This window comes from Saccostrea echinata, unplaced genomic scaffold (genome assembly GCF_033153115.1).
Source record: "Saccostrea echinata isolate AGI-Se365-2 ecotype Australia unplaced genomic scaffold, CSIRO_AGI_Sech_v1 ptg000014l, whole genome shotgun sequence".
Lineage (NCBI taxonomy): Eukaryota > Metazoa > Mollusca > Bivalvia > Ostreida > Ostreidae > Saccostrea > Saccostrea echinata.
The window spans coordinates 14,440,833-14,457,043 of record NW_026889763.1 but is presented as its reverse complement, the minus strand read 5'-3'; the positions used below and the strand labels follow the sequence as shown (position 1 = coordinate 14,457,043).

Below are 16,211 nucleotides of genomic sequence, written 5' to 3'. Positions count from 1 at the left end.
GAACCTCGTTAAGTATATAAATAATACGTGTTACATATTATGCACTTTTTTGAAGAAATACTTCGGCTTGATTTCGTTAGTTCATGATATCAAGTTTAATCATGATGAAATAAATGTCAAACTGAGGTTTTAAAAGAAAAATTTTTAAATTTTGAATAAATGTTCATTGTTAAATATGATTTTTTTCACAATTTACGGAGCATTAATTTTTGCATAGTGTTTCCAGAAATTATTGAGATTTTTTTAAATGATATATTTATCTAAAACTTTGTATTAAATGCATACAATATAAATTAACATAACTATTGTATTTAATGACAATACCCCCTACTTTTTAATGATAAATGCAGTTTTCAGGATAGCCTCCCATTTAAAAAAAAAAAATTAAATATACTTCCTATTGTCTGCTGATGTTCAAAATTACTGCTATCAAAAATAGAAAGCCTATTTTAGCAATGTATTCGTAAGGGATTGTTAAATCCGATGATATCTCTGAAACACAGGGTATTTCACCGTCTACTTTGTATTGTGTGGTAAAAAATATTTAAAAAAAAGCAATTTTCAATATTTTGTCCCACGTGAATTAAAAGTAGACAGTGAAATACTCAGTGTTTCAGAAGTATCTCTAGTTTTACAATTCTTTGATAAAAAAATCAATAGACTTTCTTTTTTCAAAAGCACTCATTTTGAACATTAGCAATCGACCGGAAGTATAAAAAGAAAACGCCAAGTTATTCATGAAAACTATAAAAAAAATTAATTGAATTTATAGACAAAAGATATTTTAAGGGATTTTTTTAGAATAATATAAACAAGCTGTTTATTGTTGAGAGAGAGAGAGAGAGAGAGAGAGATCTCAGATATTCCTTATTTGTTTTAAGAATTCATGATCAATTTTAGTTTCTCAATCGACACTAAGTCTCCTCATAATTTTCCAATGCCTCCCAATTTTCTTTTGTACATGTAAACAGGATCTTTAATTTTGCTATAAAAATGTAGCACTATGAAAGTTAATACAAAAAATACATACTCGAGTAACAGGTTTAATTACTGTTAATATTTTTTTTCAGATCAGAAGCAATAAAGCAGAAATTGATCACCTTAAAACTTCACCAACAGTTGTAAGTATTGTTATAATGTGATAAGTACTACTCACCTTAAAACTTCACCAACAGTTGTAAGTATTGTTATAATGTGATAAGTACTACTCACCTTAAAACTTCACCAACAGTTGTAAGTATTGTTATAATGTGATAAGTACTACTCACCTTAAAACTTCACCAACAGTTGTAAGTATTGTTATAATGTGATAAGTACTACTCACCTTAAAACTTCACCAACAGTTGTAAGTATTGTTATAATGTGATAAGTACTACTCACCTTAAAACTTCACCAACAGTTGTAAGTATTGTTATAATGTGATAAGTACTACTCACCTTAAAACTCACCAACAGTTGTAAGTATTGTTATAATGTGATAAGTACTACTCACCTTAAAACTTCACCAACAGTTGTAAGAATTGTAATAATGCAATAAGTACTATTCACCTAAAACTTCACCAATAACAGTTGTAAGTATATATGCAAAGTTTGTATATTTATCATTTTATTATCAATAAGTTAATGATAAGTAATAAATTATTTTTTCATTACTTAAGATATTATGATTTTTGTTCCAAAGCTTCAAAATTTTTCGCTCTATCTTAAATTGTGATATTCTATCCATATCTTTGTTTATGTATTGCTTGATTACTTCCACGGCAGTAATGAATTAGATCATGAACCATTAACCAGCAGTATCTATAAATCACTTTTCGACCCACTGCTTGTAGTTACTTAAAATATTTCTAATTCATAATCATTAGGATTAAAAACACTGATTCTTGAATCGTAGGGAATAATCATAACATTCTTGGGACCTCAGAACCCCAGACAATGTGAGGACCCACCAGTCGTTATTAACAATCAGTCGTATTGTAACAAGCATAACAATGAACAGGAATATTAAAAAAAAATACTTCATTTGTATTATCTTTTATCAACTTAAGGACAAATGATACCCCCCAAAATGGATGCCTGGAAAAGATCATATTTTTGGATCTATTTTTTGGCTGTAAATGATTCAAATAATTTCCTAAAATATAAGAAATTGCAAAATTTCTATGATGTGCAAAATTATACTGTTCTGCAAACATTCTTATTATTTTCTACAATTTTTTGTCACTAAATCTCTCTTTAAATCCCATTATTCACTTAAGTTGTTATTTTCAAGATTTTTGATAAAAGTTTGTTTGTATCATCTGTCCTTAAAATTTAAATTATTTAGAGCAGTATGTTAAAAAATGTAATATATATAATTCATATGAAGAATAACATACAGTCCATTGGCCACAACGCTCACCAGCGTCACACTGGCCCTGCCATTCTTGAGAATTATTCCTCCCAAGCAAAGTTTTGACCCCCCCCCCCATGTGACTTCACTTTTCAGGGATAATGACTTGATCCTTGGGAATCCTGGCATATCAAAATGATTATGCTTTCCTATATGTATATATTCCCATGTCAAACTTTGACTCTATATTGTGGTACCATCCTAGCTCCGGGGATTTTAATTTGAACTAACTTGCAGGCACTTCAATATGTAACCTATCAGTTCTTAAGAGGAAGATAAATACTGATTATAGATACAGTATCGTCGGTTAACTTATTTATTGTTCATATAACTAATGTAGTGTAGTACCTACTATTTATAGCTGCACTAATGCCATTATTTGGAACCTTGCTTTCAGGCTCCCAGTAACCTGGAAACGCGGGTATCTAACGTAGAACAGCGACTCAATAACCTGCAGCCGACAGGGGAGGTCCAGAATCAGCTGACGTCACTAGGTAACCGGGTCAACGCCCTGGAGATCAGTGTAGGTGGTGTTCCTGTCATAAATCACAGGAAATTCATAAAAAACACAAAAATGAGATTGATGTTTAACAAAGAGGATCTATTATTTTTTTGTGCTATTTCTGTGGTTGACAAATGACTATGAATTATTGATCAAGCATATATTTGGTGATTTTCAATGTCAGGCCCATACTCCTACTTTGAAATAATGTGAAAAAATTCCTTCTGGTATTATAATACTGACAAGAAACTGCGAAAATTTGTGGTACAGAATATGGGCTTTTCCAGGATATTATGTAAAAAGTTAATCAAAAGATTTAATAGTTAACATCCTTGAGGCAATCAATAGTCATTTCTGAACCTATATGTTATCGTACATAGCAATTCTCCCATCCCCTGTGGTGTTTTTGTCTGCTCTTTAGGTGCCCAGCAACTTACCTGTGAGACTGACACAGATAGAGCAACAACTTAATTCCTTGACAACATCTGGTGACCTCCAAACGGCCTTGACTGACATTAGGTCAAGGTTAACTACATTAGAAAACAGTGTAAGTAATTAGAAAGTCGATTTTCTTGAATTACGAGGAGAAAAAAATTGAAGGATGTTCATAGAGATTAGGAGCGAGATTAAAAGTTTAATGTATGTCCGACAAAAATACACAATGCACTTCCTGTGTAATTATCCATATCGGACCCCCCCCCCCCAAAAAAAAGGAAAAACTCTGGGGACTTTTGACCCCCTCACCGTAACTTCATAATTATTTGAATTCAGTTTTTTTCTACCTCGGTCTTTTGATATGGCCCCTTACCATATGCTATGTAGACATTTTGCAAGTACTAATCTATTTTAACTAAAAATGCCAACGCTACAGAGAAATGGTGATTGAGAAGGCACCAAAACAGATTCTCTCGAAAGAAAACAATAAATCAAGTGTTTATTTACACGTACATGTATTTTGTGACATAGTTGAAATGATTTATTGCAATTGTTCGACATTAAGGTGATATTTTAATTTTACACATCATTCGTCATAAATTTGAAAAATATTGTAAGTGTTCTTGCTTCGTAAATTTTCATTTGAATTAAAAAAGAAATAAATATTTAATTGTGTGAATTTAAGAGGTTTTCAGACGTTATACATGTAATACTTAACGATTTCTGTGGCCATGTCTTTCAACAGGTATCTTCTTTACAAAGTCAGGTCTCCAATGGTGACAGCGATACTCTGAGCAGAGTGAGTACAATTCGATGAACTTGTTAAAATTCAGTTAATGTTGCTCTTCCTTTTCATAGGACAGAAGGGATAACTCACGAGCCCGAACTATAAACAGGAATGTTAGAAGACTTCGGAGAAAGGTGACGATTTTAAGTCATCAGCACGGCAGATATACTGCACTGTGCACAATGAGCACATGAAAGAAAAAAAGAACAGAGTGCAAAATCAGCACGCGGATACACCGCACTGTGCACAATGAGCACGCCGGGTACACCACACTGTGCACAATCAGCACGCCGGGTACACCGCAATGTGTACATTCAGCACGCGGATACCCCGCACTTAGCACAATTTGTCTTGCTCATATGCTATTGTTTTCGTTTGTTGCTTGACCAAATATTGCACTCAGTCATATGTATGTTGAGCTGCCAAATTATGTTTTTAATAAGGAATGCTTTACAGATTACCAGCTTCCTCCGAACCGAGCATGACATAAATAATATATATACATGTATACATCACTGATCACCCTGAATGACATATCAAATACATACATGTACAGCACTGATCACCCTGAATGACATATTGAATATATACATCACTGATCACCTGAATGCATTGACGGTTCAGTCCCTTCCTTGCCTCTAAAGCAAAAATACACATCTCTGTTGATAACAACGTAAAACGTTTAATTTAAATTAAGTGTAATCTGTTTCATGCTAATAACAAAGTACACTGAGCTGGAATTTCTAGCTTTCAGCAGGTACATACACTAAACCACTTAACAGTCAGTCACGAATATTGTCGTCTCAAACCATTTTATCCGTATTATTTTTTGTTGATACAATAACATCCGGGAAATTAATTCGCAAAGATTTGTGGGGAGTGAAAGTTGATTTAAAGTATATAAAATTAATTGGTATTTCAGGTGCATGATAATAATGAATTGCAAAAGCATAACGAGTTTTAATATTGTACATGCATGCATTTAAAGGTTGGTGTTTTAATTTTAGAATCGGAGATCTTAAAGAACTCTGAACTATGACCTCTGAACAGATTGACTGGTACTACTATATCTATAAACCTATGTTTTATATGTTACAGGTCAGAACTCTAGAGCAAAACGTCCAGACACTACAACAGGTGCATATTATTGTTATTTAACATAAAATCAATTATAACTTATTCATTAATTGTTCCAGGATCAAGATTTGATTTTAGGTCATTCGTCCCTCTGTTCATTCATATGGAATTTTGCCTTAATTAATGCTAATGAATTTTGAAAACAAATCTAATTATGACTAATAAATGCACATCATTTCGGTATATCTTCCAGTGCTTTGACAGAAATGGCCTATTTTATATCTTGACAATTTTATAAAGGAATAATATTCATTAACTCGGTGAGCTTCATCTCTCTTATAAGAAGGTTAATAAAGCTAAATTGTCTTAAAGGGACCTTGACACAGATTTGAAATTAACATTTTCTCAAATTTTCTGTATAATATCAAGATTTATATGTTACTATAGCATATCACACGGAAAAATAATAAAAGCGTGTTCAGAAACGTCTTTTATGTGGAAATTATTGAAACTACAAATTTCGGGACGCGTTTGATTGACACACCCTTGCACTTTCAGACAGTAAATTTTATCCTTAATACTCAAGAAAAGTAGAAATGTTGTTGTGTATTAAGGAAAAATATTAAAACTATAATCCAGAAAATTCACAGTAGAAATGTGAGAAAGCAAAACCAACTCACCGGTATTGTCAGTCCGTGCTCAGTGATGTGTGCAGAGTTAAACAAATTGAACACACCCGGTGAAACATAACGAAGCTCGTGCCCTGTTTACAAAAACAGATGTTTTGACGTGATGAAAAGAATGTCGTTGTCTTTAAAAAAAATATTTATTTTATAAGAATATTCATGTAAGTTCTATTCATTTAACTAATTTTAACTTTTGAATAAGCATAGAAATTTAAAATGTAAACAACCCAACTGTGTCAAGGCCCCTCACTCACTAAGGCACTAATTTTTGCACAATATCTTATGCTCCTTGTTTCAGCTGCTGACCCAGAATGAGTGTAGCTCTAACCCGTGCAGAAATGGAGGGACGTGCGTGGACAGATATAATGGTTTCTTTTGTCAGTGTCCCCCAGCCTGGAAGGTACATAAGTACTAGTAGATAAGTTAATTAGTTAATCTATATCTAATGAGGCTAGGATTCATCAATTCTAGATCTTCGTTGAATAAATGTTACATTTTGTAGCAAAACCAGTGATTACTATTGAGTTTAACTTTTAATTTTTAAATGCTCTTACCAAATCAAAGTACTGATAGGGTACTGAAAGACAGTACTTTTTTCTTCTGCGATGATTCAATTGTGGTGCTATACGAGCAGCTTCTGTTATGACCTCGACTGACAGGATCACGTGACCCCGTCTAAAATAGTTTTACAAAACCTGATTTTTCTATGTAGACTTAAATCCCCAATATATATTAATTGTCCAGTTTTAAATAAATGGTAAAAGGTGATGGTAATGAACAGTGATCTCATAAATTCAGTAAAAAACAAACCGTGAGCAGGAAAAAAAAATATGGACCCTGGAAACACCAGAGGTGGGATCTGCTGTCTATGAGGAGTAAGCATCCCCTGTCGACCGGTCACACTACATTGTATGACAAACGAGATGACTTCAGCTTTTCCATCGTCAACTTTATTTATGTGGTAATATTTCACTATCACCTGCATATGATGTTTACGTCTCCCAACTTATCCGATACTCAAGAGCATACTATGAGTACGATCAATTTTTTAAACCGAAACACGCTACAAACTGATAAGTTGATGTTACATGGATTTCAACAACCTAGGTAATATTTTGTAAATTCTATGGTCGTTATAATGACTTTGTAAGCAAATATAACCTATCTTTGGATCGTTTTTTTTTTTTTTTGCTGACGTGGTTTATACCATTTGTTAGGCCTCTGTTATTATACCAAATTCGACTACGGAATGTTATGTCTACCTGATCAGTACAGAGTTCTCGAGGCGGATGCGACCGGTCAACAGGCGATGCTCTTCCTAGGCACCTGGTTCCAGTCACTTCTGGAATTTCCGGGGGCCCATGCTTTATACTCTCTGTTCACAGATTTGTATTGGTTGTAGGTTTGTCGAGATCAACCGCTGTTCGTTATCTTCCCCTTTTTCACGCCGCGCTGAGAGCTATGTATTGATCAGGTATACAAAGAATATAGTATAAAATCAATGACATAACAAATGGTATGAAACATGTCAGACAAAATACGAGGTTGTATTTATAAAGAAGGTCACCATAACCGCCGTAGAATTTGCAAAAAGGTGCCTTTCAATTGATTTGTTAAAATCATAGTAACATCAACTTATTTGTCAGTAGCTTACCTCTGTATAAAGAATTGATCGTATTCAGAGCATGCACTTGCGTATCGAATCAATTGGGAGACAAAAACACCATATGCAGGTGATATTAGAATATTGCTACCGGTAAATAAGGGAAGTGGATTTCGAGTTCATTGGGATATATCGAGTCGACATATGGATGAAAGTAACAATTGTTAATTAATAAAACGTCATCAGTATATCTATATGTTGAGTTGATGACCATAGCAAAATTTTTCTTCTTCTCGTGAAGAAGTTTCATATTAAATTCCGCTTTACAGGAGTATAAAAACAGATCGGTTAATAAAGGAGCACAATTAGTACTTAAAGATATTCCAACAGATTGTTGGAAGACCTGGTCTCCAAAACTATATAGATGTTGTAAATGAGGAACTTCAGCATCTTTTAAATGTACATCATATACGGTACCAATTTTGATGCACCTGATGCGCATTTCGACAAATTATGTCTCTTCATTGATGCTCATGCCGAAACGTTGTAAATCCAAAATATTCACGTAAAAAAAACTTTGGAGAGCTGCAACTTCAGAGTACTTGTATGAAAAATCACAGTTATTTTTTTTTTTTTTTTTTTTTTTTTACAATTTTCTAGACGACCAATTGCAAGATATGAAAATTTACGAGTTCATTTTTTATTTAGGAAGCAGCTGTGTATGATGTATAAAATTTTTGCTCTTTATCTCGAGGAATGTCCAATTATCAAATCTAATTCATCAAATGAAATAAAAGAAATAATGAGTTTGCTCAAGTCATATAAGCAGTGATAGGCTGATTAGAATTGCACTCTGGTTGGCTGATTAATCATTCTTGATTCTCAGTTGTGCTATATAGTAGTAGTCATCCAGGGCTCAATACTCCGTCCCATATCAAAAGCTGTTCACATCTATCGATAAAGAGTACAGAGTAGGAGCTTATAGTTGAAATCTAATAAATCACTGATTAATGACCATTTCAGGGTGTCATGTGTGATGAAGACGTGAACGAATGTGCAGAATATGCGGGAACAGACATGGGATGTCAAAACGGAGCAACATGTCGCAACACTCCGGGAAGCTTCACGTAAGTGCTTCACGCTGGGTCTGTTGGAAAGCGTAGATGAAGCCAATATTTAACACTCCTGTCATAACATTTACATAAACATACCTGATTGACAATAACCAATAGCCAATATTTAACATTCCGCTCATACACTTTTACATAAACATACCTGATTGACATCCTTAGTTGGTTTTTCTGAATTTTCTTGGATACCACTTATATTTCAGATGTCAGTGCGCGGCTAACTGGTATGGCATTAGGTGCTCTGAACGTCACGATGACTGCAACCAGGCGTCACACGAAGAACTCTGTGGACACGGAACATGTGTCAATTCTGAACGGGTACAACCTGGGCAGGTAAGATTCTCCAATGGCCTGGTGGATTGCGTTCTAACTCGACAAAACTATAATCTTCAAAAACATCTTCAGCAAACTAAGATAAATAATGTTTCGATGTTGACGGTATATTATAACTTCTCCTTAGCAATTTCATATTTTGGCAGCCCAAATACACTTGCATCTGTGACGATGGGTGGACGACGAGCGGATCTAATCCAATGTGTGTAGTGGACCGTGACGAATGTTCAGAAGCAGGACCTCGATGCTCAGTGGATCCCAGTGTGCCGTGTATAAATGTACCGGGCTCTTTTTACTGTGGCCAGTGTCCGGCTGGTAGGTGGTTAAAGTCCATTATTGATCTACCCAGGTCACGTAAGGAGACTACATGAATTATTATGCTATAGTTGTACTTGTTGGGGGAAGGGAGAACATGGGAAGACATGCCAGACTTATCTCTCAGATAATTCATCTCAACTGATAGTCATGACCTCACTGATTTTCCCTTCAAGATGTCTCATGCATAGTCTTTTTCTGTTTTCTCATGGAAAGTTATGTTATGTTGTCTGAAGATAGTCATGTCACATTTTGTTCTCAGGTAGTCACCACATCACATGATCACTGTAAGTTGGCCCATAGATATGTTGTGGACAGTAATGTCACAGTTTCTTATTGATAGTGACAATGTTTTTTGGGTAGTCATTGGACAATGTGGATAGTCTTGTCTTAATGTCTTATGGATAGTCATAACGCAGTGTTTGATGGATAGTTACGTTACAATGTTTTATGGATAGTTATGTTATGATGTTTTATGGATAGTCATGTGACAATGTTTTGAGAATAGACATTTGACAATGTTTTACGGATAGTCATTGGATAATATCGAAAGAAGAGACTTGACATATTTGTTTCTTGCACAGAAATGACTGTTTCACGAACAAACGCTATTTTTTCTTTTTTAAATTGTCTTAAGGATAGTCACATTTTAGTTCCTTACAGATTGTTTTGTCATGATTGTCCCTTATACACGTCAATGTGCTCCGTCTCCCAAGCTTTCACGATATTTTTACGAACAACGTAGTCATGGAATGATACAAATGTCAAAATTACTGTAGTGGCTAATATTGTTACTACCGTATCACAGAATGTAATGCTGTCATCTCAAATATGATAGAAACATCACAAGATCTCTGAGAAAGTTTTACAATTTTCTATAGAAATGTCCAAGGCTTGTGTCTCATTTTGTAATCACAAATATTTAGATATGCGGAATTACTCACCAAGACACATTTTTTGCTATATCAATTCGTCGGTTTAACACATTTAAATTAATCAGGGTTCTCTGGAAACGGATTTTCCTGTGTGGACATCAATGAATGTGAAGTTAATAATGGCGGCTGTTCTTCGACCCCAAGAGTAGACTGTATCAACACGAGAGGGTCCAGGACTTGTGGACCCTGTCCACCAGGTATTTTCTGTTTAAGAAGACCTTATTTATTTTTTAATAAAAGAAAAGATGTTACCACAGATAACTTGTTAACTTAAAACTGTTCCTAGATTGATTTACGTTTCGACGTTTCGGAAGTTCTTTGATTCTCTCCACGTTTCCCTTTCAATGGATTTACTTTTTAAATTTGTAGGTTACCAGGGTAACGGTGTCACGTGTAATTGGGTGGGGTTGTGTAGCGTTAACAACGGCGGATGTCATCCACAGGCCGCCTGTCAGGAATCTCCAGGTAAAAATTACACTAAGGCGTGACAGAATCACCAAATAAAAAGTCCGTAGTTACACCGCATTAACAAGAAAATCATTGATGTTGATTTGTAATAGAAACGCTGAAATTACCAAAATTATATTTGGCAAGCAATATAACATATAATTCTAGATTAATGAATCTATAGTGAACTATTGATATCTCTAAGCAAGGTTTAATTTTTGAAACCAGATTATTAAATATTGAAGTGAAAGAAAAAGTAAGCTTCCTGTTGAAAGCAGCAGTGCAGAATAATAAAAAAAAAATCTATAAAAGTTTCAAAAGCTTGTAAAAGTAATAAATCAGGATAAACAAATCAGCTATGTTTTTATGGTAGGGTTGTATTTTGACTGATTCACAACAATTGTAAGGGATTGTTTTTAAATTAATTTTACTACGGTTTACTCTGTCTAGCTGATCAATACGTAGGGCTGACGGCTGGTGTACCGGTCTATGGGGGACGTTTACTCCTCCTAGATACCTGATCACACCTTTAGTGTTTCCAGGGGTGTCTCCTTTTGCCCTGTTTACAATTTATATGGTTTAAAAGGATTCACCTTTTTTTTTTTAATTTTTCCTTTTACCTGCCAGGAATTCAGGGTGTAACCTGTACCTGTCCTCCTGGGTATGTAGGTAACGGCCAAGGACCTAATGGGTGTGTCGCTCAGGGGGTGACGGATGGACCGTGTGCCAGTAACCCCTGCAGAAATGGAGCTGTGTGTCAGGTAAGAAAATAAGAACAGTAGTATACACATATAGTAGTATACACCGGAACGTTAGAAGGATTATATACGTAGCCTTTTACAGTTAAGATTCCATTGTTTGTATTTCTAATGTTATTTTGTTCTCTCTCTGTCTAGAACTCTGGGAATACCTATAATTGTGTCTGTCAGCCCGGATATGAAGGGACACAGTGTCAAACCAACACCAATGAGTGTGCTAGTAATCCCTGCCAAAACGGGGGCACCTGTACGGACCGACTCAATGGGTACACCTGTAGTTGTACTAGTTCCTACACAGGAAATAATTGCGAGCAGGAAGCCCAGTGTAAGGACCCAGATTGAAAGAAAAGATGCAACACAGTTAACTAAATTGTGTGCTACTTCTTTTGATGTACTTTTATTACAGGAATTTCATAAGTTCATTGTTAACCTGTTATTTAGACTAGATGAATGAATATATGCAGAAAAATTGAAATATTTAAAGAATTTTCTTCAAATTATTGTGAATTGCCTGGCTTCTTCTCTCTCCTATATAATCTGAGTTATAAATCTTATTGGGATTACCTCGAGCAATTAAGTTTGATGCTTTGAATATTCTAGCTTGCGGCGGCGTTTTAACCCAGGAGTCAGGTACATTACGCTATCCAGAAGAATCAGGAACCACTTACCCCCATGGTGTCAGTTGTTCCTGGAGAATCACCACCACTCCAGGAAAGATCATTAGCGTAACGTTCACTACCTTCAGTATCGAGCAGCATCCTAACTGTGATTATGACTATCTACAGATCCACGATGGTCCCAGTGCCACGGCTTACAAGATTGGGACTTACTGCGGAAGCACGCCCCCAGCACGTGTCAACACGACTCAGCATCAGATGTATATCTGGTTCTACAGCGATCAGTCTGTGTCATCTGACGGATTTTCTCTAAACTGGATTTCGGCTGATCCTAGTAAGAAAGTCTAAGATATACCTTAGCCTTTTATTGAAATCTTCTGACAACCTTCAGTAAGATCTTTTGAGGCCATTATCAAGGTCTTGAATTTTCTGTTGTGTTTTTCAGTATGTGGCGGTTTGCTGAACCAGGGGGATCACGGTTCTATTTCCAGTCCTGGTTATCCAGGAAACTATCCCCATAACAGGGACTGTGTATGGAGGGTGATGGTGTCCCCTGGCAAGAACATCATGTTCACTTTCGCAGTTATGGCTTTGGAGCACCATGACAACTGTAGCTATGACTATGTAGAGGTATTTATAATGTATTACCAGAGTTTCCACCAAATAATTTTATTGCTCAATGAGCTGTTCAGGAATCATTATAGTTAGCAGGGTTCATGTTAAGATAATTTGTGTGTTTCTTTTTGCTGATAAAAATATCCTTAATATGTACAATATTAGCAAAATATTGAATTCCATCAAACTGGATATAACGACTATTCAAAAGTACAAAAGTCTAGAGAAAAAAGATTAAAAAATGATACTGTTACAGTTACCAAAAAGCTCTTACTGTTCCATTCATGAGAAAATAAGTAATGGTTATATAAATAGAAACTGCTAAGGTGCTCTCGTCATTGATGTGTAAATTACAAGCATGATTTTTAAATAGATCCGCGACGGATTAGACGAGAATGCACCTTTACTACGGAAATACTGCAGTACGTCGTCTCCTGTCCCAATAACAACCACCAATCCATATGCTCACATCAAGTTCCACTCCGACGCCTCGTTGTCAGATCGAGGCTTCCTAATGACGTATGCTGCCGTGTCTGGTAAGTGTCTATATCCCTCAGGATGATATAGCGAATCATGAGGTTCATTTTTCCGTTTTCTAACTCTCAAATAATGCCACAACACTAGGGAACGAGAACACGAATTCAACACTGCAAGGGAGCAAGGACGGATGACAACATGAATGTACTTGGCGCTGTCTCCCTTACAGGGTCTTTATCAATGTCCGATAACCCAGACAATGTCTTAGACATCAGCATACATTGATCAATATTCACCACAGTCAGTGTCCGATAGCCCAGGCGATGTGTTAGACATCAGCACACATTGAACAATATTCATTACAGCCACCGTACACATGTCAACACGACTCATTTTATTTAGAACATTGGAATATATTTACCATAAAAAATTGAGAAGCGCGATTTCTTCTGGCCATCCTTTGTTTTTGTATTCATATGTCATCTTCGCTAGCCAAGGGTTTCTGATACGCTACTCTCCTCATGAACCATTGGCCTACGGTGTTAAAAAATTGGGAATTTTTTCTCAAGTTGTGATTGGAGTCGATCGACATCGCTCGACCAATCAGCAATTGTTTTTTGTAAATGACGATATCTGCGTTCGGGATACATCTCGACTCTTTAATCTCGGGAATGAAAAACGCAAGTAAACAACGATCCGTAAGATAACATGTCATTCTATGAGTAGCTATGGTGTCACCCAATATCTTAAGCTATGTGCAAAATATGTAATTAGTAATCTATATTGAAGATGTAGATTTGTACTGTAAATAACAAATAAACATAGCTCAATACTTTCTTGTTAATTATTCTTTAAAATCTTTGATTTTTTTAAATACGCTTTTTTATTTCTGTCGATGACGCCATCTGTGCGTACCTGGTATAGATTCGAGTCACGTGAAGAAAACAATCCCTTCTTTTGACACTATAGGCCAAGGGTTCATGAGAAGAGTAGCGTATCAGAAACCCTTGGCTAGCGACGATGATTCATATGTATTTAAAAGTCATTTCTCACAAATTGATAAAATAATAATTATTGCTCTCTTTACACAATTCTTGTTTTGTGACAAATGGTTTTGAACTTCATTCTGTCTACATCATATCCAGTATGAAAGGGATTTTAGATTCATTACTTCAGATTTAATTTAATCCAGTTTAAAGTTTGATAATTTTCATGATAGTATTTCTGTAGTTTTAATATTTCACTCAAGTGGTCGTTTGATGCACTGCCTAAATCGAATCTTGCTTTAAGGAGTTGAGCGATTTACTGCGTTATGTATACGATGTGTTGTCTTGTTTGATCATTACATTTCAATTTCCAGCTGGACCTCAGTGTGGTGGACAGTTCACGTCATCAGAAGGGGTTGTGACGTCACCTAATTTCCCGTCGCCGTACAATCACAGAAGTGAATGCGTGTGGACGATTACAGTACCAGCTGGTGATACAATCACTCTGACCTTTACTACTATTGATATCGAATTCGATACAACATGTGGCTACGACTTTGTGGAGGTAAATGGCGTGTGATTGTTAAATATTACCAGTTTGTTGGTTTTTTTAGTATCAATAAAATATGAATCTCTACACAGATGAAATATAAAAAATCTGTAGCAGCGTGAAATCTGTTGAACATAGCATTACAAATTACCTGTACCTGGGTCATTGATATTTTTTTTTATCCTAAAAACTAAGCCATTATTGTTCAGAAAATAAATTTGTAAAATAAAAATGTACATATTAGTTATTTTTCTACAACTGAAGATTTAAAAAATCTATCTAGCAAAGATTTAAACGCATCATTGAAAATTCTTATTTGGTACGCACGACTTTTTGTTTGGTAAATAGAACAGAAAATTACAGTGTCCTCTTTTGAACAATAAACCATTTCCAATTTACAGGTGCGTGATGGACCTAACGAAATGTCCCCATTGTTTAATAAATTCTGTGGCACTACCCTTCCCGCCCCTCTGACAACAACAGGAAACGTCATGTTTATAAGATTCTCCTCGGACGCCTCCCAAACAGGACAGGGATTTAGAGCAACCTGGACTACAGGTATTTCATATAGAGAATGCAAATTTCAAAACTCTTAAGAAAGCATGTGCGTATAAGTCTAAGTTTCATAATTTACACGGTACAGAACACAGTATGTAGCGTATTCTAGCTTACTCAAAATTTAACTGCAAACAAGGGTAATGGTTGGCTTATTCATGATTGGATGCTTTCAGTTAACTAAAATAAGCAGAGTAATATTGCTTGTGTACATGTATTTAAACTTTTAAACTCAGTCCGATAGTTTTCGCGCAGACAAAGCGTTAGTACATGTAGCAGTTACTTCAGATTCAAACAACAAAATGCAATAATTTTCTACATATTTCTAGCTTGTGGAGGAACTTTCTCGGAGCCAGAGGGAACATTTAACTCACCGTCCTATCCTAATGCTTACCCCGCCAACAAAGAGTGTTTATACACTATCAACCAGCCCCTGGGGTCCGTGATAACCCTTACTTTTAGTGCCTTTGACCTAGAGGGATCTAGCAACTGTATTTACGATTACCTCACGGTAAAATAAAAACGAAAATGATATAAGGACTTTGATCTCTGGAAATAAAACACTTAACATTTCTTTTTTTCTAAGCTGTTCTTCCAAACCTCTATTCTTTCTGGAACACAGTTGACACATAAAATATTTTTCGGTGGATAGAAATTTTCAGTTTTCTTTCATCGTTATTTAATAGGTGTATGACGGTGGTAGTATGCAGTCTCCCCTCCTTGGTCGGTTTTGTGGTCCTCAGATCCCGGGGCCCCTCTCCTCCACCCAAAACATGATGACGGTCAGGTTTGTCACAGACGGATCAACCCACAACACAGGATTCCAGGCTTCCTACACCTCAACAGCGGCAGGTCAGGGAATGTCACCTTTTAACCTACTTTTTAAACATTGTAAATATACATGGTACTCCATTGTATCATGTCTGGCAAATAACAAACTTAAGGTTTTCATATTATTCATATTTATAGGTAATGCAAATATGTTGCATAATGCAGGTTGATTCATAAATCT

The 16,211-nt window shown here is 35.5% G+C and overlaps 1 protein-coding gene across 1 annotated transcript in view; it reads left to right on the top strand.

Moving 5' to 3' along the window:
- The window catches only part of LOC133186791 (cubilin-like), a 61,326-nt gene that overhangs the window by 4,346 nt on the left and 40,769 nt on the right, over nt 1-16,211 (top strand). Inside the window, exons 3-22 of the mRNA XM_061322105.1 lie at nt 1,071-1,121; nt 2,789-2,914; nt 3,315-3,440; nt 4,187-4,249; nt 5,214-5,252; nt 6,177-6,278; nt 8,505-8,608; nt 8,815-8,944; nt 9,091-9,259; nt 10,260-10,391; nt 10,564-10,659; nt 11,269-11,402; nt 11,538-11,724; nt 12,000-12,350; nt 12,462-12,646; nt 13,005-13,167; nt 14,469-14,659; nt 15,046-15,202; nt 15,529-15,710; nt 15,886-16,051. Coding sequence (XP_061178089.1) covers nt 1,071-1,121; nt 2,789-2,914; nt 3,315-3,440; nt 4,187-4,249; nt 5,214-5,252; nt 6,177-6,278; nt 8,505-8,608; nt 8,815-8,944; nt 9,091-9,259; nt 10,260-10,391; nt 10,564-10,659; nt 11,269-11,402; nt 11,538-11,724; nt 12,000-12,350; nt 12,462-12,646; nt 13,005-13,167; nt 14,469-14,659; nt 15,046-15,202; nt 15,529-15,710; nt 15,886-16,051 — 2,854 coding nt within the window. The remainder of the gene's footprint in view (nt 1-1,070; nt 1,122-2,788; nt 2,915-3,314; nt 3,441-4,186; nt 4,250-5,213; nt 5,253-6,176; nt 6,279-8,504; nt 8,609-8,814; nt 8,945-9,090; nt 9,260-10,259; nt 10,392-10,563; nt 10,660-11,268; nt 11,403-11,537; nt 11,725-11,999; nt 12,351-12,461; nt 12,647-13,004; nt 13,168-14,468; nt 14,660-15,045; nt 15,203-15,528; nt 15,711-15,885; nt 16,052-16,211) is intronic.